This window comes from Bactrocera dorsalis, chromosome 3, assembly GCF_023373825.1.
Source record: "Bactrocera dorsalis isolate Fly_Bdor chromosome 3, ASM2337382v1, whole genome shotgun sequence".
Taxonomy (NCBI): domain Eukaryota; kingdom Metazoa; phylum Arthropoda; class Insecta; order Diptera; family Tephritidae; genus Bactrocera; species Bactrocera dorsalis.
The window spans coordinates 79,722,258-79,750,190 of record NC_064305.1 but is presented as its reverse complement, the minus strand read 5'-3'; the positions used below and the strand labels follow the sequence as shown (position 1 = coordinate 79,750,190).

Below are 27,933 nucleotides of genomic sequence, written 5' to 3'. Positions count from 1 at the left end.
TATTTCAATTTATTTACTATAATTTTTTCAGTTTTTTCCATTTTAAAGGTTTCTGAACTGGCCTATACTTTTCTTTTGCAAATGAAAACACAGAAAAAATTCTTTCAGTTTGGTGTTCTAGTGACTTTATTTATTTTTTTGTTGGTCTTGATGAATTTTAAATAGGTTCTCTTAATATTTGTTTTTTCGTTTTTTCCTAATATTTTTTTACTCACTAATAACAATTTTTCATCATCATTTACAAATACAAGAGCTAATTTTAATTTAATATTTTTATTTTTGCTTATATTAAAAATAGGTTAAAAAGTTGTTTTTTTTTTGTTTTATTGATGGTCAGCTCTCAATCTATAAATTATCAATTTGAAAACTTTACTAAAAATGAAAAATTACAAAGAATTTATGTCTAACCACATTTGTGTTTCATTTGGTCGAAAATCACAAATTGGCAAGCTAACAAATTTTACATACATACATGTTGTTCACAATTTTATAATTTTTCTTACAAATTTTGTATAAGCAAACGCATACATAATAAATACTTTGCCGATATTTCCCTTGCTATTTTAACAATTTATGCTTTTTATTGCTTTGCAGTTATAATTTTCTGTTTTTTTTTTGTTTGTTTATGATAAAATACAAGATGTGCAACAATTACATGAGAATATAAATTAATATTAGTATGCACGCACAAAATGTGTCAGACAAATAAAACGAAATGTCATATGTATAATTATTTTTTAAGTATTTTAAATATAGTTTGAGGTTAACTCTTGCTTTTTTTTAAATTTTACTTTATGCCCAGTCCGTGCATGGTTTCGAAGTCACAATCAGTCATCCAAAATAGTAGGACGACTGCAAGCACAAAATTGCCAGCAACTTGCTGCATACTCTCCATAACTATTATATAATGATCAAGAAATAATCACTTTGCATAGCCTTCAATCGTCGCGGGTATTACATAATTATAAATGAGTGTATAGCGTATATATGTATATATTTTAAGTAAAGCGCTTTTAAGTAAAAATACAACAAAAGTTTCGCATTTCACGTGATTACTTTAACAATTAAGTTCTGTGTAAAACAGTTATATATCATTAAAGCGTTGTTATTAAAAATTTCCAAAAAAAAATTAGGGAAAAACATTATGAGAATATTTTAAAATACATCTACTATATTATCTATATGAGTGAGTTGGTCGATGATATTAAAATTTTGTTTGTATAAATTTAAGTAAGTATAAGTATAAGTATGTATCTGTTTTGCTTACAAAATCATTTGAAGGCGTTCATAATGACTCTTAAAGTATATTGTCTATTTAATTAATTAACCCTTGGCATGACCATTAAGTACCAATTGCATATTCGATACTCCGTTTGATTGTTTTATTTTACTGCCATTAGCTGTTGTGACTTCCTCTATAATTAAATAAATAAACAGAAAAATAGAGACATGTAAATAATGTGCAATTGTGCGTGTTTTTGCAGACATACAATGGTATGTGCGTATAAGTATGTATTGAGTACAGAGTTTGCAATAAAATTATGAAGCATACATGCAAAAATTGCAAAATTAAAGAAGAAATTTCATTAATGTGGTAGGGAAATATATAAGAAGCGATTTTGTTGAAATTCAATAAAAATATTATTTGTTAAGCGTTTAAAGAGAGAGAGATAGGCAGGGGGAGAGAAGTAAGGGACAAATACTAACGGTATTTATAAAAAGTAAGCACAAAGCAAACAAAAGTATTACACAAATAAATAAAAATTTATAAAAATTCTAAAATCTACACTTGAAAATAATAATTTTTTTTTTTTTTAACTTTTAAGTAGTAGAAGAGTTTTAAAAACGCACAAAAATGTTTTTGAAATAAATTGAGTACCACAAAATATTAAAAGTAGACAGCAAAACTACAACGTCATTGAATTTTTCGAATTTTACAAAAATTTACATAAATATTTGTCGAATTGTGAAAATGTGCGGTGCTGTAATTAATAAATTTTATAAAGTTATTATTTAAATAAAAAAATTTGCTAAGTTATTACTTTAATATAAAAACAAATTTAAAGTTATTTAATTATAAAGATGTAGATAATCAGGGTTACGAATTTTTTTAATCAAAAATTTTGAAAAAAAATTATATTTTTAATTTTAATTCCAAGTTTTCCAAAACATCTCGGATTAAAAATATAACATAATTAAAAATTTAATTAAATTTTCAATTTAAAAGTTGTTATTAAATTTTAAATTTGCATTGTAAATACATTTTTTTAAATACATAGTTTTTTAATTTAAATTTTTATTGTAAATAAATTTAAAATTTTTATTAAAATTAAAAATTCAATTTTTAATCCCGAAAAATGAATTAAAGACAAAAAAGTTTCGCACCAACATATAGATTAGAAAAAAATAATTTTTATTTTTTAATTCTTTTTTTCAGATTTAATTTGTTTCAATGTATAAGGTCAATGTTCAATTTTTAATCCCGAAAATTAATTTGAAAGCAAACAAATCTTCTCCAACATAGAGATTTAAAAAAAAATATATTTTTTTTAATTCTGTTTTTGAGATTTAATTCGTTGGTATATGCAAGGCAAGTGCTCAAAAGTATTGCAGAAAAATTGATGAAGTCAAAGTACACAAAAGCGAAAAAATATAAATTCCAAAACTACTTTTTTTAATTTTTAATTATTTGCCGGATTTTGGAACTAAGATATTTTTTTTATCCCACATTTGGGATTAAATTTTTTCTATTTTTTAATTCGGAATTTCCCGTTAAAAATTTTAACTAAGATTTTCGGAACTCCTAAATAAAAAAGTTAGTCCAAATATTTTTACTACATTATTAGCAACCCTGTAGATAACAGAACATTGGAAATTTGTTTAAAAAAATTAGTATTCTTTTGACAGAAAATCCAGCAATTTTGGTGGTGCTTGTTTTAGTAAGTTTAAACTAAAAACTCCGTTATATGTTTGAATAACAATTTCAAAAATACATTGCTGCAACATAAATATAGTAAGTACATTCCGTCACCATTTTAATATCAAAGTATTTTGCTAAATATTGTAAATATACTACTGAATTTTTTTCCAATTTGCTAATAATTGTATTGAACAATGCGTAATAAATACATACTAAATATGGCAGCTAATACAAATGAATAGTGTTTTTTATATTGTGTTATTGTTATTGACTATCAGTATATATAATAAATAAAAATTTCAAAACGCCTACATCTTAATAGTTTTATGTTAGATATTACGAATACTCAGTACTGAAATTTGTTGTTAGTAGAACATTTTTTACTCAAATATACAACAATTTAAATGAACTTTATATACGCATATTTCTATACACACATACGCACATATAAATATGCCTAAAATTATAATAATTGGCAAGCAATTAGCGAAAGGTATACTACAGCGGTGTGAAATGTGAAATTTTTTATGATTACTGCTAATTTACTTATACTATACTAATATTTAGGTAGTTTAGGCGGGTAAACAAGCAAGCAGGCATCATCATCATCTAGTGCATTAATCACTATCGACGACAATGTCTCCAGTTTTGGTTTCACTAGTTTTGCTGCCTTCCTTACCGGGCATTGGGTGCCAGAATTTCTTTGTCGTGCTCCAATCTTCACGCAACGACAAGTTGAACATCGAATATGCTGGATCACCAGTGACCTCTTTGACGATATTCAAAAATTTGGGCATATAATTTTTCAGCGCATCGCCCGAGTGTGAAGAGTAGGTTTCCAACAGGATCAGCCCCTTACAACTGCATGTTTGGTAAAATATTTTTTAGTAATATAGTTAAATGAAGTTAATCAATTTTATGTTGCAACATACCGTGGATGGCTGGGTTCTCTGTAGATGTCCAATTGGAAATATTGATTGTTGATGAGGAAACAGCGACGTCGCTTGTAGATGGTGAAATGTGCATCGTCGCGTTGCGCTAACAGATTCATGTAATCGCGATGCGTTAGTTGTGTTTTTACCTCGATGCGCGACTGTCCGTGCACGTTGGGACGGCGTATTGTGTGTATGTAGCTCCAGTGATTCTTTTGGCCACGTTTGCGCAAACGCGCTTGTACTTTTGGTCCTGAGGATTGCAAGTAGTGATGTACAACATCGAAGTCTTGAAACGGTGGAAATTCGGAATCGGCTGGTAGTGTGGCGACTGTGAGTTGAAGACAAACACAAAAGATGTAAAATTAAAAATATAGTATAAATATTAAATTGCTTAACATACCGAGAAATTTCAGTTTTCTTGAGGTGGCAAGCAGACGATCACCAATATCGATGCCGACTTTCTGACACACTGCCTCGATTAGGCGATTCATTTTGGTTTCAAAATTTGTTGAATTATCAATGACATCGAAATATGGATGACCGACCCATGCGGCTGCAGACTTGTAATCTAAATCACGTGCCATATCAACACCTTCAGAGCGGCAGGCATGATCCTAAAATAGAAAACATATTTTTATTTTACAAAAATTAATTTATAATTATTAATTTGTGTGAGTTTCTAACTGTAATATTGCAGTTACATATTTTCAATACGCCTCCTAGCATTTTTATTTTGTTACAATAGCTTTCCAACCGTTTTAAGCTTGAAAATGTTGAAAAACTTTACCTGAGAAGGCTTCTTTAAAATCTTTTGAATAAAAATTGTGTAATAAAAGATATTTTTAGTAAGTGGCGAAGTAAGTCTTTCAGAATTTTGTATACGTTAGAATTAGCTATGAGTTCTTAGGCAAAGTTTAACATATAATATATAAAATTATATGTACATATAATAACTAGCTGACATTAGTAATTTGAAAACTCGAGTATGATGGATGGTTTAATAAAGTATTTCAATGATATGAAGCCTTTGGATAAAGAAATAGTTGTTCTTAGTATGTATATTAAAATGACAGAAACAAAAGTAATATTCTGAAGTAATATACATATATTTGAAGACACTTGGGATCCCTCTCTAAAAGACAAAACTTACATACATATAATGTAAATTAATTTTGTGTACATTGGACAATATATAATACACAAACTAAGTGAAATTTTATACCTTCGACTTTTGAATTAATGGTTCATGTTTCATTCTAGCCCTCATGCATTGAATGGTATATCTCACTTGTAATGTTTTCACAATATGTTACTTAGAGGTGTTTCTTGATTTTTTTATCTCAACATCACAGTTACATTAAAACAAAAACACTAAAATATAATTATACGAAATTATGCAAACTACATGAAATGGCACTTTTAACTTAATTACACACTGTAGTACTTATTACTATCTATTCTATGACAAAAAAGCACATTTGCATTACCTCAGTTGTGTAGAAATCTTCAGCACCATTTGCTGCGGAAACCAAATGCAAAATCTGATGATAACGATTATCACGCAATTCTATAGGATTCCAGTTATTCGCTGACATCATTTTCTCCCATTTTTCTTTCGAGATATCTGCATTGAAACGAATGCAAACGTATATAGTTATATGTGTGTATATGTAAGTATACGTAATGTCGAGCACATACTATTAAATAAACTAAATTTGATAACAGCTGATAATACTTACAAGCACTGGCATCCATGACGCCACGATCACAGATAATCAAACAATCACGCAGACTCGATTGTCCCAACTCGAAGTAGGTGTTCTCGATTTGTATCATTGTACGTATTAGATTCTCTTGAAACTTGAAAGCTGTAATGTTTATAGTGAAATTAGTTAATTGATTATGAACTTAAATTTCTAATTTATAAAATCTTTGCAGTTGCATATTTAACCAATATATGTATATATTTTTTGCAAAATATAAATTTGCATTTTAGAAGAAAAAACTTGCAAGCAAAAACGTACAAAAAACATAGAAATTGTGCTAAACAATGAACAATGATTGATTGATCGATTGCGCAAACAGCTGTGTGATGATTGCTGCATATTCGAATACCATGATGTGGTGGTGGCGTATTCTTAATTACATTCTGATGGAGTATTTAAGTGATTATGCTGATATGCATTTGTGCTGTAATTTTATTTATGATTCTCCAGACAAATATTTATCATACACCGGTCTTGTACCCAGATATGTTTTCTTATATTCCGAATAATATTCAACATGCGATTTTTTTTTACAAAATATATTCTTACGGTATTATTGTTACTTCACTTTGAAAGCTAAAAATCTTAGTTTGGCAGAATCTGCATATTTTGATTTTAAAAATAAATCTTAAACTATTTATATACTTATTTACACAAAAATCAGGCCATGAACAGTATGTAACTATATATATTTTATAATCTCCTTGAGAGGGTATTTGCCAAAAAGCCACCTACAATGTCGGAGACCGTAGAAATTATTTATATGATCAGTGTGACCAGCTGAGTCGCTTTTATCATGTCCCTTAGTTTTTGAGATATCGATCTGAAGTCTTGCACTCGATGAAAATATTTTCATCATAATAATAATAAATTATACTCTTAATAATAAAGAAATAATGAATGTATAATACTTGTAAAGAATTTTTATGAATATCAGAACCTTAAAATGACAAATTTTCCTCATTCGAGTAGCGCAGCACCCGTAGGGATCTACCTATGCACATGTTTACATTTTTGAAATGAGTCAAAAGCGTACCGTGTTCATCCATGGGAATTTTATTATTTATTTAAACAATAAACAGTGAAATTAATATATTATTTTGAATATCAACAACGCTATAAATATATATGTTACGTAAGTGTACTTCACATTATTTGTTGTTGTGATCAAATTATGCAATTTATATAGAATTACGAATTTACAACAAATGCTTTCGGTTGTAGGGGGGATGCATCAAGTTTGCAAGTAATTCGACGATAATGCAATTTGATTTATTTATAAAATGACAAGCTTAGCAGAAAAGTAATTAAATGTTAATTATCGAGAATGAAGTCACGGAAAACTTGCCTCATGATAACATTCAAAAAATTAGGAAAGTGCTTGAAAATCGTCGTATTGGCATCAAAGATTTTAAGAGGATCTCAACATCTCTTCTGGATGGACTCAATACATTTTTGTTAAAATTTAGGGTATGAAGCTGAATGAGACCTGAATCTTTTGCAAAACCGACAGGAGTAGATGTCGCAAATGAGATGCGTAATAAGGCGGTATATAACCCTATATTCATCAAACGCATTACAGGTTACATGGCATAGATTTATAAATAAGACAAAAACCCCAAAATTCACTGAAGACCATCTGAGCCGAGACTTATAACAAGTGTATGGAAAATTGGATTAACTATTGGCTCAAAAGGTGCTTATTTTGAAGGCGATAATAAAGGTTTTTATTAGAACACTTGGAAATACAGTTTTTTTTTTTATAAGTCCGGGCCAAATTTGATCTAATATATTATGCAGGTGATATCAACAAGTGGCGCGGACAGGACTTAAAATTCGAAAAGTGTTGATAAAAACTTTTAATGTCACAAAGAAAACAAAATGTTTATGCTCCACGTGCTGGATAGCATCTAAAGATGGGAGAAGAGAGCCATAAATATACATCCAAACATACTTATGTATCCAAATGCGTGTTAGACATACATATGTACTTATGTATGTACGTATTTATTATATGTAGATTTGTCTGTCTATATTTAAAATCTAAACTATGGAAAATATAGGTTAAGCGAATAACATTATGCGGCATATTCTTTTGCGATCGTATCTATCATTTGACCTCGGAAGGTCGTATGATTACAGCCGATTGATAATTTGTATGGCTTTGGCTGGCGCTAGCGAAAATTGGTAATCCGGAAATCAACACGGTTGTAGTAGCAGTAGAGATAAGCTGAAAACATATGAAAAACTTCATTGACTGATTTGAGAACATTTGTTAGAAACGCCGCCACTAATAAAATCACTTTCCGTAATGAACTCTAAAATATTTATTGGGTCTTTAATTTCATGATTTCTGGTAAATTTATAAGATTATACAAATGTGTTTTTGATTGGAATGCATTACTCATTGAACGACCAGGGATATTCATTACAATAAATAATAAATAGTTTTGATTGTTGTTGTGGTTTTTACAAGAACAAAGCCAGCAATAATCATTTGGCAAAAGATTGCGCGACACTACTCGCTTTCTTCACTTTGTTTACGCGACAAGTGATCAATGTAGACACAAATAAATAAACATAGAAATATTTTTGTTTCCAACGCTGAAAGCAGACATAAAGACACGTGTATGTGTATACACAAATAAATTTTATTATAAAAGCACAGTTATGTGGTTTTTTGAATGTCACGACAATTCGATTTTATATTAGCAACAAGATAGGCTTTCATTCTCTTTTTTTTCTAGTATTGACATTTCACAAATATGCCGTCTCTTGTTGTGAAACATTCTCACAACTAATTTGCCGCAAAATCAGTCAGCTGTTGTGGAGCTTTTGCCACCTCCCATACCCTGCGCACCTATACATATGGACTTAGACATGTGGATCCGATCAACAAAGCCACCCACAGCTAAGGGCATGTGTGAATTGTTTTCCACTGCGATAATTTAATTAGTGCACAATAACACAATTTGCAAAAACTAAAAAAGGGGATAACAAGAAAAAAGCTTGAGGTTTGGTCAACGCTGATGTAAACAATTGCGCAACTACAAATTCGTTTATATTTGCGGCGCATTTGTGTTTCTATTCAATTACCGTCGGCGATTATTCAAAGCATATTGAAATAAACAATTTAATATTATTAGAATTGGAATCCAATTTTATGTATTTCCATTTTCAGTATACAATTGAAAACTATAAAAGAAGAACATTCAAAGCCGATTCGCGTTTTATGTTTATATTGCTATTAATAATTAAAATAAAAAATTGTAATTAAATCGAGGTTACATAGGCTCTTCACGAATTGTGATTACCCGAAGCTACATACACTATGTTTTTTTAAGAAATCGTCGGAGAGCCTCTAAAGTTTTTATGTATGTACATATGTAAATACATACATACATAAATGATCAATTTGATGCGATGAGTCGATTGAGCCATGTCCGTCTATCTGTTTGTCAGTATACATATGTATATCTCAGTTTTTGAGATATCGATCTGAAAGTTTCTACACGTCTCTTTCGCCCAATAAGCTGTTCATTTGTCGGAATCGGGTCCATCGAATCACTATAACGTATAGTTGCCCTACGAACTGATCTATCAATATCAAGTCCTTGAATGAAAAACTTTTTTATTGACACGACATCTTCCCGCACCACAAATTTGGCATATTTATAATCCATGACAACGCTACAAGCTCCGAACATATTGTTTAGTTCGGATCACTATAGCATTTATAGCTGACATACAAACTGAACGATCGAAGTGAAGTCCTTGTATGGAACACTTTTTTTTATTTGTGATTGTGTGTGGTTCTAAAGTTGGCAGATTACTGTGGCTAGCTATTTTGATTCAACAATATTTAGCTACATGAATCTGTGAAGTCAAATCAAAATGAACGGAAGCTTGGTACTCTGAGCGTGTACTGTCAACAAGTCAATTCTTATCAATTGATTAGAGTGAATTAACGGAAAAGGTCTTTTTGAACCAATTGAAATTTGCGTTTCATTACCTATTACGTTCTATTTAAACAATTTAGATTATCTGGCTCAATATAAAAATTGTTATCTAAAACTATTTTTTTTACCAACCACGTTTTTTACCACCAACGTTTTTAATTGTATTTACTAAAGATAGTGCCACCTTTATTACTGACTTACATACGTATACAATTACCATGGATTATTAATTGGTTCGCAAATTACCTTAATTGGTTCGAAAAAGTTTTTGTTAACAAATTTTTTAACTTCAGGTGAGATTTCTCTAGCTGCAAGCAAGAAGGTAATTGCGCACATTATTGTACAGTTAAATGCCTCTATGTGGTTTTGTTAATATCAGCTGTTACACTGCCATCATAATACCAACTTCTTGTCAGTAGATGCTTTTCAGTATGTAATTTTAACCTGATTTATATAGTTAAATGTTAATTATTCAATTTGTTTTCAAATTGTAAAGTATTTTCATTTCCATAAGTAAAATTGTTGCTGACGAGAGTGTTTCTCTTTATGTCAGATATTCATTCTCTGCTTAATTTCCTTTTTGGCGAAAAAAATATATTAATGCAAAAAAAAATAGTTTGATATTAATTTACTGCACACCAACACAACTAAATGCAAACGAATTGTTAAAAAGGCATACATGTACATACATACATATGTATTATATAAACAAAAAAAAAAGAAACAAAACCTAAGCGAAAAAAGCAACTAAGCGTTAAAAAATGTAACAAAGTAGAAAAGCGGGGTTTTCAAAAATCTGACAGGAACAAGTGACTACAAAAATTAGCGCTAAAACGTGGAAAATTACAAATAAATGTGCTTAACACATTATCATAAGACAGTCTAAACTTAATGACAGCTACAAATAAGCGACTTTGGGGGGGAAGAGATTTTGGAAGCCTTAAAAATATGGAGGGTATAGAAATCACACCAAACGTGTTCGACCAATATCGAGTAACCATTAAAGTTTTTTATACTATTTCAAACACATACACATGTCCATAAGTGTCTATATATGGACCAGGTAAATACACTTATGATTAAAACATGGATATTAATAATAATAAATTATTTTTAGAATTTCCAACTGTAACCAATTTAATATTAATGTACATATGTACATACATATACATACATATGTAAGTGTAGATAGTAAAATTGCTCAATCGTGCACTTTCCGGTATTGGGAATTTAAAGGCGATAAGATGCCTTACATATAGATATGTATGTATGTAGTACTAAGTAAGTAATAGGTGCTATTTTGTCTGCTTGTTAGCAAATGTTAGCAAAAATTTAGTTAACAAATACTTATAGTTATGTACGCATTAACCTGTGTGTTTGTATATGAACATAGGTAAAGACCCACGTCTGAATCTATTACTTATATATGTACATATGTACATACACATGTACAATTAAGTGTGAAAAATTGCTCATGTGCAAAGGCTTTATTATTGTGTTTCTCTTGCACATGACATGTAAATATGTGCATACATACGACTTTATACATATGTATGTATGTGTGTACGAATGCAAATAAGTGCCAGCGGTGTGTCACAGAATTCATTATGACTGAATGATGCGGTCAGCACGTGATGCTTCAATATACATACATACATGTGTTTATAGACATGTATTTTTTGCGAAGAAATAATAAATAAACACAACAAAAAATATAAACATAAACAGTTATGGCGGTAATATTATAAACGCGATAACGCGTGCTTTTCTCCATACAAAAACATACATACTTATGTATGTGCACATAAAGCGTTCTTGCAGAAGATTTTATTACATTTTTTTTTACATTGCACCTATTATTATTAAATTTTATCTATTATCAAAAACAGAACGTATCTTTCGCGAATTTCGCAACGCAATACAGGCACTTCTTCCTTATCATTATAAGCACCTAACGCTACAACTTGATTTACTATTTTATGGTGTAATACTACACAAGCATATGTACATATAAATATGACTATTTTTATACAAATAATAACTATTGTCCGTCACCTTAGTGAAGTCAATAACATTTCTGACCTCTTTTAGGCACGTGAAAGCCATCGAGTAATTCCCGCCAATGCCACGAAAAATTGCGTTTTTGGTATTGTCGTTTCAAAAATAGCGCAGCTGCTGTTTTTACTACGAGTGTCCAAAATATAAAACATACCCTTTTCTATGGCACATGCAGCGTATATGTATATAGTGTATGTACATATATACGTTTGTCTGTATGTATACAGTTGACTGCGTGAAGAAATTCTTCTACGTAAACTATTTGCCCGCTAAACAGTGGGACAAGTATTTCACTGCACATACTCGTATTACGAGTATATGACAGTATTCATATGTGGTATATACTATACTATATATTTATGTATTTTGAAAAACAACAACCTCGAGACGCACTTTATCGCTCACCGCACAATAGCGCCTATCTGTGGTCGCTTGTTTCTATCTCCTGGTTGGTAAATTGAATTTGGTTCACACTAGTATCAAGTGAATTAATATTGAATATTTTCTGTGTAAATTTAATCATTTTTAATTTCTTTTGACTTAAATGTGTGAGAAAGTTTTTTTTTGCATTAATTTAGCCCAGTTCTGAGGTCAGCAGATGACGCGAATTTCTACTACACATTTACACGAACATTTGTGGGGGTGAAAGCAGAAAGCACATACATATGTACATACATATACACACAAGTACTTGTGTACATATAGAAATTTATAAATTATACGAAATAATAATATAGAATGAATTTCAAACAATACTATGTAAATTTCACAATCTTCGAAGGTATTTGGGCATCACTGATGCAGAGGTATGAAATGTCTCGAAATACAGTATATAGTATAAATATAAATATACAAATGTCTACAAAATGTATGTGAATAATCTCTACTATACTTTCGGTTTTAAGGAATTAAATGATATTTATTACACATCAGCATTTGAGCTAGAACATACTGATGTGTTCATGATCACGAAAATTTTGGCCGCCTCGCTCTCTGGTGCGAGAGTTTTTTACACTTTTTCTCTAAATTCTGACTAAATGATAAGTTACAAGGGTAGGGAGATTAAACTTATGTACACATTTACATTTTCAAAAAAGTTTCTAGTCACTGAGAGAATGGTTCTTCGCCGAAAAGGGATTTTTTTCATAAACATGCGCTGACTTCACGCCAGCCAAACAGCTGATACTGTCATGATGACTTCACATTTTATTTATGTTTGATTATCTTGTAGGACAAAAAAAGAAAATAAAAATGTTAACTTCGTTGTAGCTCAATACGTTTCACAGGTGCATTTCTTGTAGCAACTATGTACTTATGTACATACATACATATGTACATATGTATACGTATAACTAAATCAGAAAATGTAACTGGCCAATGCTTTGCATTCAATGGAAAATATTTTGCCAGTTCTTGCTAGCTAAGGTGTTTGATATAAACAACATTCAAGTTGATAAAGGTTACTTAATAAGGAGCAATATATTTATTTCGAATTTGATCCTTCAGTTTTTATGGCAGTTATCGGCACAATAGAATAGATCAGCGCATCAGCTGGCACCCGTCAAACTCAAACCAAAAATTCGTGAATTATTTAGTATTATTAATTCTAGTGTTATTTAGACATCTAAGTATCATGAAATTTGAGCGAAAATATTTTGATAGTGATGTGTTTACGACGCCAAAAATTGATCAATGCATTACTGATGAAAATGTTCCAAAAGTATTTAGAGAAATAGACTTTATCGAAAATTAAATATTGATACAGGTTCAATTTTAAAATTTATCTCAAATAGAAGGATACTCATTAAATTAAACCCGGAGTGACCTATTTAAACGGAATATACATATATTTTTTCCAAAATCTCCATATGTAAATTAGTGTGTGTTTAGCAGCTGTTTGTTTACGAGGCGAAAAGTTTGTCTGTCGATTTTTATAATGGAACAAATAAAACAAGCAGTTGCTTGAAATTTTCTCTTTCCACAGGAATCACGGATATGCGGAATCGTTAAAAATTTTGTAGAAATTGTTATGTGAAGTCTACTTTATTACGAAGAAAAGTGTTTGAGTGGCACAAAGCTTTCAGCGAAGGTCGAGAAGTCATCGAAAATTTACTTCATGTATCCATACACCTCACCTCTGTTAAACGCTAAAGGAACAGTGCTTAAAAATCACTGTGTAGGTAATAGAAATATAGCAGAGGATCCCAACATATCTTATGGATCGACTCAACACATATTTTAACTCGCTAAAGAGATTCTCGACAACGTATTGTCTATTTTGAAGGCGATAATAAAGAATTGCATTATCAAATGGTTAGATACAGTATAGACTTTCACCCCTTTTGGATAGAATTTTAATTAAAGGTTTAAAGGCAAAGTCTTTGAATAGAAACAAGCAAATATTTTCACTCTGGAGCCATAGTAGCCAGTTTCGTATTAATTATTTTTGTATTGAAATAAACTTAAAACATATTAATTAAACATCAACATTTCAAAAGGAGCCTCATATAAAAAAAATTATGTACATATGTATGTATATCAAATCAGCAGGTAATTGTGATAAATGGTCTATTGATAAGGTTTTCCAAACATGAACAAGTTTCATCCAGTTTTTAATGGTCATCTTATCATTGCAAAGCAGAAATCAAATTATATTTGTGAATCACTACAAGTATATTTCTTCTACAGTGATATTATTTATACGTATATTATGTATTTAGAGACTTTACGAATAAAGACGAAAGCGGTGTGGATGTGTGTGTGTATCTTTTTTGCACGTGTTATTAGCAAGCTACGACAAATGACAGGAAACGACGTCAGACACCTTTGTAAAGACATTATACATTATAGAAAGAAACGCATACATTAATAAAATTCTTAAAAAACTATTAAACAACTTGTCAAAACAAAACAAAACAGATATTAAACATTATATAAAGGGGCCTGGCAGAAAGTGAGCTGCGTCGACTAGCACGTAGCAACATTTGCAAAATAATATACTAAGTACAAAATATAGTAGAGAGACTGTATAGCACTGATCCATAAGTACGGCAAATAAGCTTTTCTAGCGTAAAAATAAACTACACAGTACTCCCACATTGTCGACGTCAGGAAACCACGAGTTAGGATCTACAGATATACAAATATAAGATTGTGCATTTATATATGTATGTATGTATCTCCATATTTTAACTAAATCGCTTTAGCGTCGACATATTCAGGTTATGCGTAGGTATTGTTGTATATGTAAGTGCTTTGGTGTATATGAATGTTTGAAAGATATACAGATGAAATTTTTAGTACAAAACAAAAACACAAAATTTACTATAACTGCAAAATAAAATGGAATAAAAGACAAACACAATTTAAAGATACATAATATAAACAAAAAGGAAGGAAACAAACAAAAAAAAAAATACAAAAAAAAAATTGCAAATAAGAAAATTAAAACAAAAAACCAATAAAAACAACACACACATGCATTATATATTAAACAAAATCAGCAAACCTAAACTGAAGAAGGATACAAATTTAAATATACATTACAAAAAAAAAAAAACAATTGGCCATTTGAAAACGAAAATTGTAAGCAGCAAAAATAGCAAAACAAAAAGAAAATAATAAAATAAATTTTTGCCAAGCAAATTCATTGAATAAGATACGCAAGTATAGCAGGTGATCAGAGATTTTTATGTTAAAACAACTGTTGCTTTACGTCGCCGAACTAGTGCAAGTGTGGTGTACTCGTTTAAGTTTTTAATTTCGAAAATTTCAACCACCAAATTAATTTACAGTATAATTAAACAAATTGCATGTAATTTTCACATATAGTACATACTTATGTAAATATGTATTTATAAGTTTCAGGGTTGCGGATATTTTAATTAAAAATTAGATTTAAAATTTTTAGTGTTAAATTAAAAAATAATGTTTTTGAATTTATAATTCTGATTTTGGGAATATTATTTTTTTATTTTTAAATCCGGTATTTGGGAGAAAAAGGGATTTAATTAAACATTTAATGCATTATTTGCAACCCTGAAGTATGAAGTATCTATGCATTTGTGGGCAAATATTGTTGACCTTAAATTGCATTCCTTTTAGCAAATGTAAAATATTTAAATTGCCAAAGTCAACAATATTCCTGTTGCATACACACATACTTACATATGCATATATGTATGTATGTATATACATACATATTTGTAACAAAATATGATTAAATCATCATCAATTCATATTTAAATTTTGTCCTTTTCCTTTTATTTTGTTTTGTTTTCATACCAAAATATAAAAAACGAGCACACGCGCACATAGACGACAGACAGTCAGACAAACACACACACACAACCACACAGTCATATGCAAAACGCGTGGTGTGAACTCACCTTCGCTGCCATTGGGTTTGGAGGCAGCATCGGCCAAGCAGCGTGGACAGGATGCGGTCAAGTCAATGAGACTGTGTTCCGGTGCAGCGAATGGTAGATTTTTGTATTTGAATGTGCTTGGCGTTGGTGGCGCTATCAAATGTACATACATACATACATAATACAGTATATATTCTACATACAAACATATCGCTAATGCTACATATGTACATACATATTTATAAGTATATCTAATATGTTTATATATACACCTAAGTGTATTATATATGTATGCAGTTTGCAATTGTAAAATAAAAAAACTCAACCTAAGTAATATATGTACATATGTTTGTAATTAGTGGTATATACATATGCATTTACATTTCTTAGCATACATAAATACAAAAGTAGATAAAGTAGAGAATGCTTAATTAAATAAAAACGAGAGAAATGGCAATCTATTGGCACATTTAAGGCGAGACTAAACAACTTTTCATAAAAAGGTTTAAAGATGGAATTTTTTCTACTATTTTTTTTTGCATTTCACAACTATAAATTTTTACAATTTTCTAAAAAAAAAATAATAATAAACTATTTATGTATATCTATTTTATATATGTATTGTGTTTATTTTTAAAAAGTGAAGCGCGCATGTGACATTTCATTTATTATTTTACAACTTTTTCGTTCAATAAAAGAAATCAAGACCACAACCACAACTCTGAAATATAACTTTTTAATGCCCAATAATTAAAGAGCGCGGGAGTGAGTGCAATCGGCCGCAAACTGCGTCCAATCCCCTTTGCGTGTACAATTAATAATCAGCAAACATTCAAAAGCGGCAACGTTTATTATTGACGATTGAATCAATCAATTTTATCATTACGAAAAAATGCCCGCCTGCCAATTACACTTGAGGCAAAACGTTTTATATGCATAGGTTTGTATAGCATTTGTGTGCTAATTTCTTTTAAAGCTCAAGGGTTTAGACGTGTGCGGAAACGGTGAGTAGATAATTCTAGTTGAATAAGACAAATTCGATCGATTAAAAAGGATTAAAATAGTCAATATGTGAGTTTCAAAGTCAAAAGAAGAATTTACACAGTTGGTCATGCGGTTTCAGTTTACAGATATTTTATATTAACTGCTGTGTATGTTTTTCTAATTGCTGAGAAAAAAATAAAAATGGTGTAATTTTAATATGCCAATATGTGCAAACAATTTTAAACGAGCGGATGACTTAAGCAGGTTTGTTGGTTAGAACGCTTGATAGCAAATTTAATTCACTACTAGTTAAGGTAAATTGTATAAAAAAAGAATGATAAATACTAAATTTACATTAAACGAAAATTCATAAAAAAATTAAAAACAAAAATAATTATTTTGAATTAAAAAAATATAAAAAATAATCAAAAAATACGGGACCGCATCTACAATACCCTTACAGTTGAATTTTTATTTACATACATACATATGTACATATGTAAAATAGCATAAACACAACTTTATCTTTAATTTGATCGATTAGTTTGTATGACAGCTAAATGCTATAGTTAGGTCGGGATAAAATGGTAGGCTAATAGACCAGTTTGGTCCTTTGCAATACCAGATGGAGTTCAGTTGCTAAGTCCTCACATAACCTAAATGCTATAGTGGTCCGATCTGAACAATTTGTTCGAAGAATATAGCGTTGACTTGAACAATAACCCATGCCAAATTTCGGTTGCATATATTGTCAAGTAATAAAAATTGTCATACAAGGATTTGATTTTGATTGTTGTTGCTGTAACAGTTATCTAATCCTCGCTTGAGTGGCAAAGTTTAGGTTGGTTGTCATCGAAGTCAACTAATGGTAGGCCATAAGGAAAGTGAGGTTTGCTAGGCATACAAAGAGGTGATGTTATATTTGGTATAACGGGGTCAATTCAGAATAAGTATAAGTTTAAACTGCTGAGGTTTCAATTGATCGCTTGTTTATTTGACGATATGCTATAGTGGCCTCGGTTAATAATTTATGCCGAATTTCGTGAAGAACTTGTTAAATGAAAAAGTTTTCCATACAAGGACTTTGTTTTGATCGATAAGTTTGAAAGGTAGTTATACGGAATAGTGGTCCGATCTGAACAATATGTTCAGAGATTGCAGCGTTGTTTTGGACAATAATGTATGCCAAACTTCGTTAAGATATCTTCTTTAGTTTTCCATATAAGGACTTGGTTTTGATCGAGGAGTTTGAATGGCAGTTATGTATATGTAAGCCAGAGTGGTCAGACACCGGCCAGTGATCGGCTTCTTGGGAAAAAAAGAAGTTGTATAAAATTTCAGATTGATACTTCAAAAACCAAATGATATATGTATATAGACACAGACATGGCTATAAAAATAAAATAAATAAATAAATATAAAAAAATATAAATCTTGAAAAAAATCTTATTACAAAAAAATTGAACGCATAACGCAAAGCTGACTTTTGGTGGACTTTGATTTTATATTTAAAAATTTGAATGAGTGGATATGTATGTATGTATGTATGTACATATGTATATATTGATTTCACAATAACTTTGTACATACATACATACATATGTTATCAGTTAATTAGGGGCATCTCCCATTTTGTTGGAATGGCGTATGTGTCTTCCGAATAACCTCGACCTTAACATTAAGGAATATTTTTTGGAAATTTTGTAATTGTTGAAAAGAACTTTACGAAATGTATGTATGTATTTGCACCTATAATTTTCTGAATTTAAAGAAGTCACGCGACATTTTGTTTGGTAAAATATTTACACATGCATGTCTGTGCGTTTGTTTACAATTTTATTTGAACTCTAGTATATTGAACAAATTATAATTCGCAAGCTATTAAACAATCAACTAAATACACGATGATACGCGAAATTAATGCATGAGAGTTATGGAAATCTTTTTACTTTGAGGTTACAAAAATGAAGTGCTCCTAATTAGGATAAACAACTTGTATGACAATATCCAATACCCCAAATTAGCTCACGGCACGAGCTGACATATTGTATGGAAATTGTCTTTTGCGTGCATATACCTTTCTGATTTTTATTATTGTTGTTGTATAAACAAACAATAAAAAAACTAAAAAAACGCACAAGAACAATTAAATCTAATTAGACATGAACATGCAATGGCATTATTTATTGTATAATAAACATTTGAAAGTGATCAGCACAAAGCAAAAAAAAAAGCAAAATGTAATAAAAAAGAAGAGCTCAGTATAAAGGAGGTGGGGCGAAAAGACACAAAGGTATTCTCATTTATCAGCTTTTTTTGCAGCTTTGGGGGTTGGTGATAAATTGACTAATGTAGTCATTATTAGCCTCTGAGATGACCACAAATAGGGAGGCCCGCTGTTACGCGGGACTAAAGCCAAATAACGTGAACGTGAGCATGAAAGAAATGTGACGCCTGGCAACGTGAATTTTCGAGAAAAGCATAGCAGGCGCTTTGGCACGATTTCAATAACCCGCTACAATAACAAATACTATTATTTTCTTTAAACGCGAATCAAAATAAACTGCAAACCAAAGTGCATATTCATATGTAGTACAAAACATATGTTTATATACATATGTGTATGTACGTAAGTATGTACATACATATATCAGCGCGCCATTTGTTGGATAACTGACAAATGTCCAACTGACGACGATGGGACTTTGTGCCATCCGAGTTGACACAGCTAAGTGCAAGAAAGTGTACCTAGCCAAGTGCAGTAGCGGATGCACCTACGCAAGAATGCATTTCTACAAAGAAATATGTACTTACAACTTGATATACTTACGTACATAAGTATGTATGTATGTATATAATTGTGCAGTTGTTTTAAATTCGTTGGTACGACATATATAGTACAACTATTTGCACGTTGAGTACGAACCAAGCAGAATGAAAAACCGCTAGTCAGAAATATTTGGCAAATACTTGCGAGTGACGGAAAACGGCGAACATGACCTTTGAGAAGGCAAACGAAATACTATACTCTGAAGATGCCTTCACATTGAGCGAATCAGGGTTATTTTTTTGTTGGTAGAAAGATAACTATGTATCTATCCAGCGATTGCATACGTTAATATAACGGCTTTATAACGCGTTTAAAATTAAAAATAGACTGCAACGAAGCTGTAATACCCTTTACAAGTAAACATGTGTTCCATATAAAAACTTGATTTTGATTGGTCAGTTACCTACATGATATAGTAATCGGAACGGAACAATCTGCTCGAAGATTATACCGTTGCCTTGGTCAATAATCCATGTCAAATTTTTTTTAAATCTTGCCAAATAAAACTGCTTTCCATGCAAGGATTTAATGGATGGTCAGATCTGAAAGATTTTGTTGGTGATTGTACTGTTGCCTTACACAATATTCTCAATAAAATTAAATAAATACAATTTCTTGAAGATATCTTGTCAAAGCTGTTCACAAAGAATTTCATTTAGAACGTTCAGTTTGTATGGCTGTTATATGCTATAGTGGTCCGATATCGGCGTTTCCAACAAAAGAACAGCTTCTCGGGGAGAGAAACATGTGAAAAATTTCAGATCGATATCTCAAAAACTGAGAGACTAAATTGAGTCAGTTAGTCACAGTGGCCATTTATATATAAATTATAAAGAGCTCCGACCCAGAAGGAAATTCTGGGTGTTACAAACCTCGTGGTATACTTAACGTGTCTTGTTCAGGTTATAAATATAATATCAATATGGTTGAAAGTGAACAAAAAATAAATTTAAAATATTTTTCTTGTAATTCTAAATTTAATTATTAAAACTATTATAAATAAAATAAATAATTTTTTTTTTTTACATTTTCAACGAAAAATGAGTGAGAGACAAAAAAAAATCAAAGCATACCCTATGTTTGTACATATAGGCTTGCAATTTGAGCATTTTAAAATTATCTTAGATTTAATTACTCAATAAAACCGCACGCTTCACTTTTTAATTAATTTTTACAATTTTTTGGGAATATTCATGTTTTTTGCATTTTTATTGCTTGCAAATATTTCTTTCATGTCTGCATCAAATTTTTCCTATCTTTTTATATAGTATTACATATAGTATTTTCATTTAAATAAATAAATATATATATAAATGCAAGTAATTACCTTCTTTATCTGTGAGATCCGAGAATTTAACGCCACCACTATATTTTCACAAAAGAAGAAGAGATTAAAAATTAAATCAGTCAACATTTATATTGATGGAACTCGAAAAAAAAATTCGTGAACAATTCTCAATTGCGGAAATACGCAAATTTGAAAAATTTACTTTTTTTTATTTAATTAGTGCAAAAAATGTTTAAAAAAGTTATTGTATACTAGATTATTGTATGTGTCATTGTATTGTATAGTACTTTACGTCTCATAGCTTCAACAGATTATATATGTATATAAAGCACAAAATGTATAATTTTTATATTTGCTGGCAGTATTTGATTTAAGTAAAAGTAAAGAATGTATTTTGTAAACATTAATTTGTTGTTGTTTTCAATGTTAGTATTGCTAAAAGGTTGTTTACAGTTTAACTATTTAAAGATTTATTTTAATGCCAACAAATCTTCAATACAGTTTTATGAAATGAAATTTTTTAATTTTTTTTTTAATTATTTTCTTTATTTTGCATTCAATTAATTTGAATTTTTAGGCATTTACCTGAGGAGCACGGTAGCCGTTTCAGGCACACGGAATACCTGAAAAAATTATTAAAAGCTCATTTCGTTTGTCATGGTCGTGTAACAACTAGTAGATTGTATTGTTTATCTTTTTAATTTCCTAAAAAATTATTCACTAATGATTTAAATAAATTTTTTTACTAACGGGTTTTGTGTATAAAACGTGGTGAGTTGCAGAAAATTTTGCACTGTATTTGTTGATTATTTAATTTTTCTCAGAATTGGATGTTTTAAACAGCTTATTCTGTATAAACCCACATAAAATTATTGAAAGTCTACATAATTATTCACAAAAGCTGTTATTCTTATCGATTTTTTCTTAACAATTTTCGACGTTTTTAAATCAATAATTTTTTCCCATTTTGGTCCATGCTTATGCATTGAAATATTAACCATATATTTACATTTTACAATTAACATATTACGACGTTTCCTTGTTAAATAAACTTATTGTCTAAGGCAGTTATGTGCTCTGTATTTGTTAGTTTTGTTTCTTTTAAACTTCACCAATAATTTCTAAAAAAAAAAACCCTGTCTCTAACAACCAATACTAGGTTTAGGTAATTGCTATAAAATAATAACATGATATTCTATAACCCGTTAGTCGTGGAACTATGACATTTTTACAATGATGGAAATATACACATTTTAATAAATATCATGTAAAAACAATAACTCTTGAAATTCATGGATTTATTAATTATGAATGTCAAGAGTGTAGAAATTTAAAACCTCGTATGTATGTATGTCACTTTATAGATATTTATTGTCAACAGGGTTGCGATTTATTTTTTTTTTAATTCCCAAATTCTGAATAAAAAATTTAAAATTGAATTAATCCACTTTAAAACATTTTTTTTATATTTAATTATAAACCTGTACTTTTTATTTTTTTAATTTATTAATTTTTGTTTTTCAATTCGGTATTTAATATTACATTTTTTTATTTCTCCTGTACTTGGAATACATTTTTTTTTCATTGGATAAATAACTTTTAATTATTTTTAATTAAGATTTTTGTAATTACAAAAAAAATCAAATGTTAATTAAATTATTTTTTAATACATTCTGTGCAGTACTGATTGTCAATCTCATAAATAAATTTCTAGTTGTAAAAACTAAAAAATAAATAAATAAAAAGTTTACTATTCCTTAATTCAATTGTTCAAATAGTTGGAGAACATATTTTTCAAACCTCGAGTACAATTACACTTTAAGGGACTTATTAATATTTTATTTAAAAATATTTCTTAAAAGGTTTTTAACTATATTTTGCAAATCTCTACTTTTATACATAAAGTATTTGATTTTAAAATTAACTAAATTAAATAGAAATTAAAAAAATTATTTTATTTTCCATGGTAAATATGTGTCATAGTTACATCATTGTAAAACGTCATTTTATGCGAAAGATACTGAAAATATTACATTGCACAATATGCGAAAGATACTGAAAATATTACATTTATGTCTATTGTTTTATTGGCGCATATTCATAGATGTTTACAAAAAAACGCTGTCATTTTTAGCAGTGAATGGTGCTTTTGTATGTAAGAGCACTTTTCTCAAGTAGGAAATGTACTTGTTGAGATTCGACTGAGAGTCTCAATGAAGTAAAAAGGCAAATGTGAACTAATCAGAACGATGTACGTAATCTTCGCGTTGAAGAAGGCTAGTATTTATACTACAAACTTATCCACATAGATACGACTTTATGCAACTATGAATATGCGCAAACTATTTCCAAATGAAATATCATATTTCCACAAACAAAATTAATTAAAATGCTGCATTTGCTTTAATTCGTATGAACTTCCTCCAATAATAACTTTAGTAAGTAAGGACTGACTATATTGTTTAGTATACATTAGACATTAGAATATATACAGAAAGTAGAATCAATTTCAGTTGGTAAGTAGTGGGGACTTAGTGAGAAATAAAAAAGAAACGAATACACCTTGTAGTAAATCCCTTAATTCATCTAATATTCAACATACCTTCCATCCTAAATTTTCAAAGAACGTGCACAGACGTGATTGGCCAGTTGTTTTGCCACCACATGGACCTGCAAAGAAAGAAAAATAAATACACAAATGGATGTATTTTAAATATTTATAAAAGCATATGATTTAGCGAAATACACAAGCAATATCTACATATATACTTATCTACATACATATTGTAATTTTGTGGTTGTATACAATACGCATTTAAAAATAGAAATCTCCTGCTGTTCAAATGCAATTACACAACTCAACACCCCCCACCTAATCAGTGATGCTCACACAAATGACCGACTGCTGTATGGCAGGTGAATAAGTAAACAAATTGTAAATGCTTGGCTTATACGGAAACCGCTAAAAATACTACCCTTTCTTCAATATTCAAGTTCAAATGTGCAATGAGGGAGTTTTCGAGCAAATGAAGGTCTTGCCTCCATGCAACATCAGCACCACAATACTATCACCTATCTACATAGAAGTAATTCAGATTGTATAGCATGTACACACATACGGACACATAAGAAAACGTACAACATCATGCTGACCTTGAGAAAATAACAAAAACAACAACAGATGACAACCAACAGACAGCTCTTGCTTGATTACACGCCTATTATATGCTATGACTTCGACAGTTATCGATACGGACAGGCCCACCGGTGCATAAAAAAATGTACGTATAGATTCTCAGTATTATTCTATAAATATGAAAAATAAAAACTAAGTGTAATGACGCTAAGGGTTGTTTTATTTAGAATGTGAGAAACAAATAAATAAAATATTAATCAATAAAAATAGAAATTGATTGAAAATTCGCAAAACATCGCAATAGGAAGTCGAATGTGCATATGCACATATAAAGTATATACATACATATGTACGTATGTTTATACATTTATAAAATACACTTTTCTACCTATACACTTGAGAACTGTCGTGATTCTGACTAAGCGATTGGCTTTAAATTGAATTTGATTGAAATGGAAATTGCTCCCATATGCACAATAAATATGCATTTGTAAATGTGATTGCAAGAACGCATGCCTGTCAATATGATAATGTCTAGTAGATAGAATATGTAGCAAACATTGCAATTGTTTTTCAATTGAATGAGCTACATAACGGCCAATGGTCATATTTGCAAAGAACCATAACTAACGGTCAATAACAATTGTTAAGCAGTTAATGGCTTTCGACATAACCACTTTCAACAACTGGCCAAGTGGCGTGAACCAGATAGTGACATAAAAAAATAAAATGTTTAGGTATATACACATGCACATTGTAAACCACTATGTAGTATTGAGCTAGTTAGAATTAAATTTAACTAAATTTATTATAGAATAAATGTGAAATACATTCAAGGCAAAATAAACGAAGCAGAAGGTAATTTATGAACACCCTGCAAACAAAGAAAATTACTTGTGTCGCTGTTATAAAATAAAAACAATCTGAAGTTGTAAAAAACATAAGTACTCGTATAGTATGTTATTATTTGGACAAATGTGATTACTATGTGATTGTTTTGTAATAACAAAAAAAAATTGTGAACGTATTAATACCATATCATATGGCTTGCAAATACTTGTTTGGATTGATAAGATAATAACATTAATCTACGAATTTTCCAATAACTCATTCATAAAAAGTGCTTTGAAATAAATAATGAAAGAACGCCGAACAAAAAGTAAATTTAAAGTAATTCAAAATCATTCACAAATTACGTTTTCAAAGTGAAAGAGATTTAAAATAAATTTAAACGCAAACTTTACTGTAAAAAAAGGGCTTGCTTTAACCAACAGGCTTCCAAACCACCTGTAAAAATAGTGGCAGCTTAGTTAATATTTTTTTCATTCCTTGAAACAACTAGTAATCGTTAAATCGTCACTAAAATAAATTTTAATCAATGCAATTAGTGATTTCACTTTTTTGTATTTTTTTTTACTTTGATTATTGCCTTTTTAACTTAGCTTAGCGAGATTTCCATCATTCATATGGGGCAAAGTTAGCCGGCTACTAAAGCAAACTATGGTTTTCGTATGGAGATAGAAGCTTTTAGTGATAAGAGCAACAATAACAAAATAAGAGCTGGGCGTGTCGTATTTAAACCGGTGTTAATGTTACACAATTTATTGCAATAATTCATTTAATTAGCTGTATGTGCTACAAAATACATATTGATGACGGTTATCAAGATGAAAGTGCTTAAATGTTGGTATATACATATGTACATATGATCCGTACATATCTATTTACGTAAATAGTTGCAATTATTCGACTATAAAGTAGATACTAGAAAGACATGCATATATTTCTTTTAATTAACTGCACTCAATACAAAACAACTAAAAAAATAAAATATTTGAAACGTATGTATACATTTTTAATTCAACATATGCACAAGTATATTGAAATATTTGCCGGTGTTTTAACTAATTTCTTTCATTCTTTCATATCACTGTCTACACATACACATGTATACTAATATATAAGTCTATAGCTGATCGTAGAAGACGATTTTTAAATAGATTTGACGCAAAAGCAAGCAGCTTGCTGAACAATGAATGTGTTAGTGGGGGCACTTATACATATCACGAAATTGACTTTTGGCAAATGTTGTATATAGTCCGTTGTACTTTCATGCATATAAACATGTACAAACTCTGAGATTTCTACAAATTTTCAAGTATAGTATATTATCTCAGCCATGAAATACAAAAAAAAATATATTATATGTCAAGTGTGGTATCTATTATATGAGTACACATATGTAACTGAAAACTGATACCTCTCTGAAATTTCATAAAACTGGTTTTAATGAATTGAAGAAATAGCAGGTTCCTAGTATATGTTTTGGAATATGAACACGTGTAGATACATTTATTGTCTTCGATAACCAAAAAAACCCAGCAACGCCGGTTGGCATAAAGTTATAATGCACATTTGCACAAAAGCGAGGATAATCAAGAGAAACATAACAAATGAAAAAGTTTATCCACAATTCAACTAGAGTTTAGTATGCTACACATTTCTTTATACACTGACTCCAAATTATGACTTGCAAACTCGTCGTACAAATATTTCTAGCTTAAAGACAGATTTATTTCAATAAATATTATTAGGTATATTGAGCGTACTTACCGCCTGTTAGCACTACTTTATAAACACGTTTTTTGGAGGCACCATTTGTTTTGGCCAGCTTCAAGCCAGCTCGTGGATTTAACTTTGGCGATGTCTTTTCGGGTTGTTGTTTTTGTTCTTCCATTTTCTTTTCAATGTCCTGTTGTTTGGACTGTTCCTTTGTTTGTTTGCCATTGTCATTTCCCGTTGTTTCGTCCTTGCACTCCATTTTGACCAACTTACAGAAGATTGCCTCACTCAATAATTCTCGTTGCACTTCTACTTGTTTTTCACAGCTGATTAATTTACCCCGTCTGATATATGTAATACGCGTATAGGCAGAGCGCAGATATAGATTTGTTGATTGACGCTTACAAATTCCGAGCTATGTTGGTGTTCTTTATACGATATTTCCTTTGGCGTATATTATGTCTTGTCAATTTTCTTAAACTGGATTTTCTTGCCGTCAAAAGATTTTTTTTTATTTATAATCGAAACCGTTTACTTTGGCAAAGGTGTTGTTGTGTCAATTCTGAGTTGAACTTGATGAATTCTAGCATTGAACTGTGTGCTGTGGGGATTTTTCCGCTTCCGCCAAAGTGAAAAACTGAAATATCAGTTCACACGCGGGGTACGTTCGCCTTCAATGTAATGCAACGACCAGATATGGGCCGAATATCAGAGTTTACGTCTATCCTGTTTGTGTTTGAACATCTTCGGAAAGTTTACACGGTATTTGCGTAATAAAAAAATTGTTTAATTTCACATTCGCAGACACATGGAAAGACCGAAAGATTTATTCACGGTTAATCACGAAATGTAAATTTGCTGGAGCCAAATCACTAAAATGACTGAGAGAACATGGTCGAAAAGCTCCCCTTTTTATGTAATTCGATGCAAAGATGCCAGATGGTAACAACCGCGAAATTGTCAAGAATACGACAAAATATTTGTGCCAACAAGAAACCAGCAAAGAAATAAATTAAGAATTTAACTTTATATTGTTTGCCCATTAAAATTACAAAAATTATATTAATTTTTTAAATTATTAACGATAGAATATCAAAGATGTGCCAAAATTATGCGAAACGAAACACT

At 30.1% G+C, this 27,933-nt stretch overlaps 1 protein-coding gene across 4 annotated transcripts; it reads right to left on the bottom strand.

Annotated features, from left to right (window-relative positions):
• Positions 1 to 99: 99 nt before the first annotated feature.
• LOC105229957 (hypothetical protein) lies at positions 100 to 27,933 on the bottom strand. Of its 4 annotated transcripts, XM_049452309.1 has the most exons (12): positions 26,857 to 27,703; positions 23,710 to 23,777; positions 21,693 to 21,730; positions 21,147 to 21,184; positions 16,027 to 16,158; positions 5,595 to 5,723; positions 5,343 to 5,479; positions 4,643 to 4,663; positions 4,256 to 4,469; positions 3,853 to 4,183; positions 3,600 to 3,781; positions 100 to 1,415 (listed from the first exon to the last, which is right to left on the bottom strand). In XM_049452309.1, the coding sequence occupies exons 1-12, from the start codon at positions 27,062 to 27,064 to the stop codon at positions 1,324 to 1,326; spliced, it is 1,590 nt and encodes a 529-aa protein (XP_049308266.1). In that variant the 5' UTR covers positions 27,065 to 27,703; the 3' UTR covers positions 100 to 1,323. The 4 variants fall into 4 exon arrangements, with proteins under 4 accessions (XP_049308266.1, XP_011208773.1, XP_049308267.1 ...); XM_011210471.4 differs by lacking the exon at positions 4,643 to 4,663; XM_049452310.1 differs by lacking the exon at positions 16,027 to 16,158.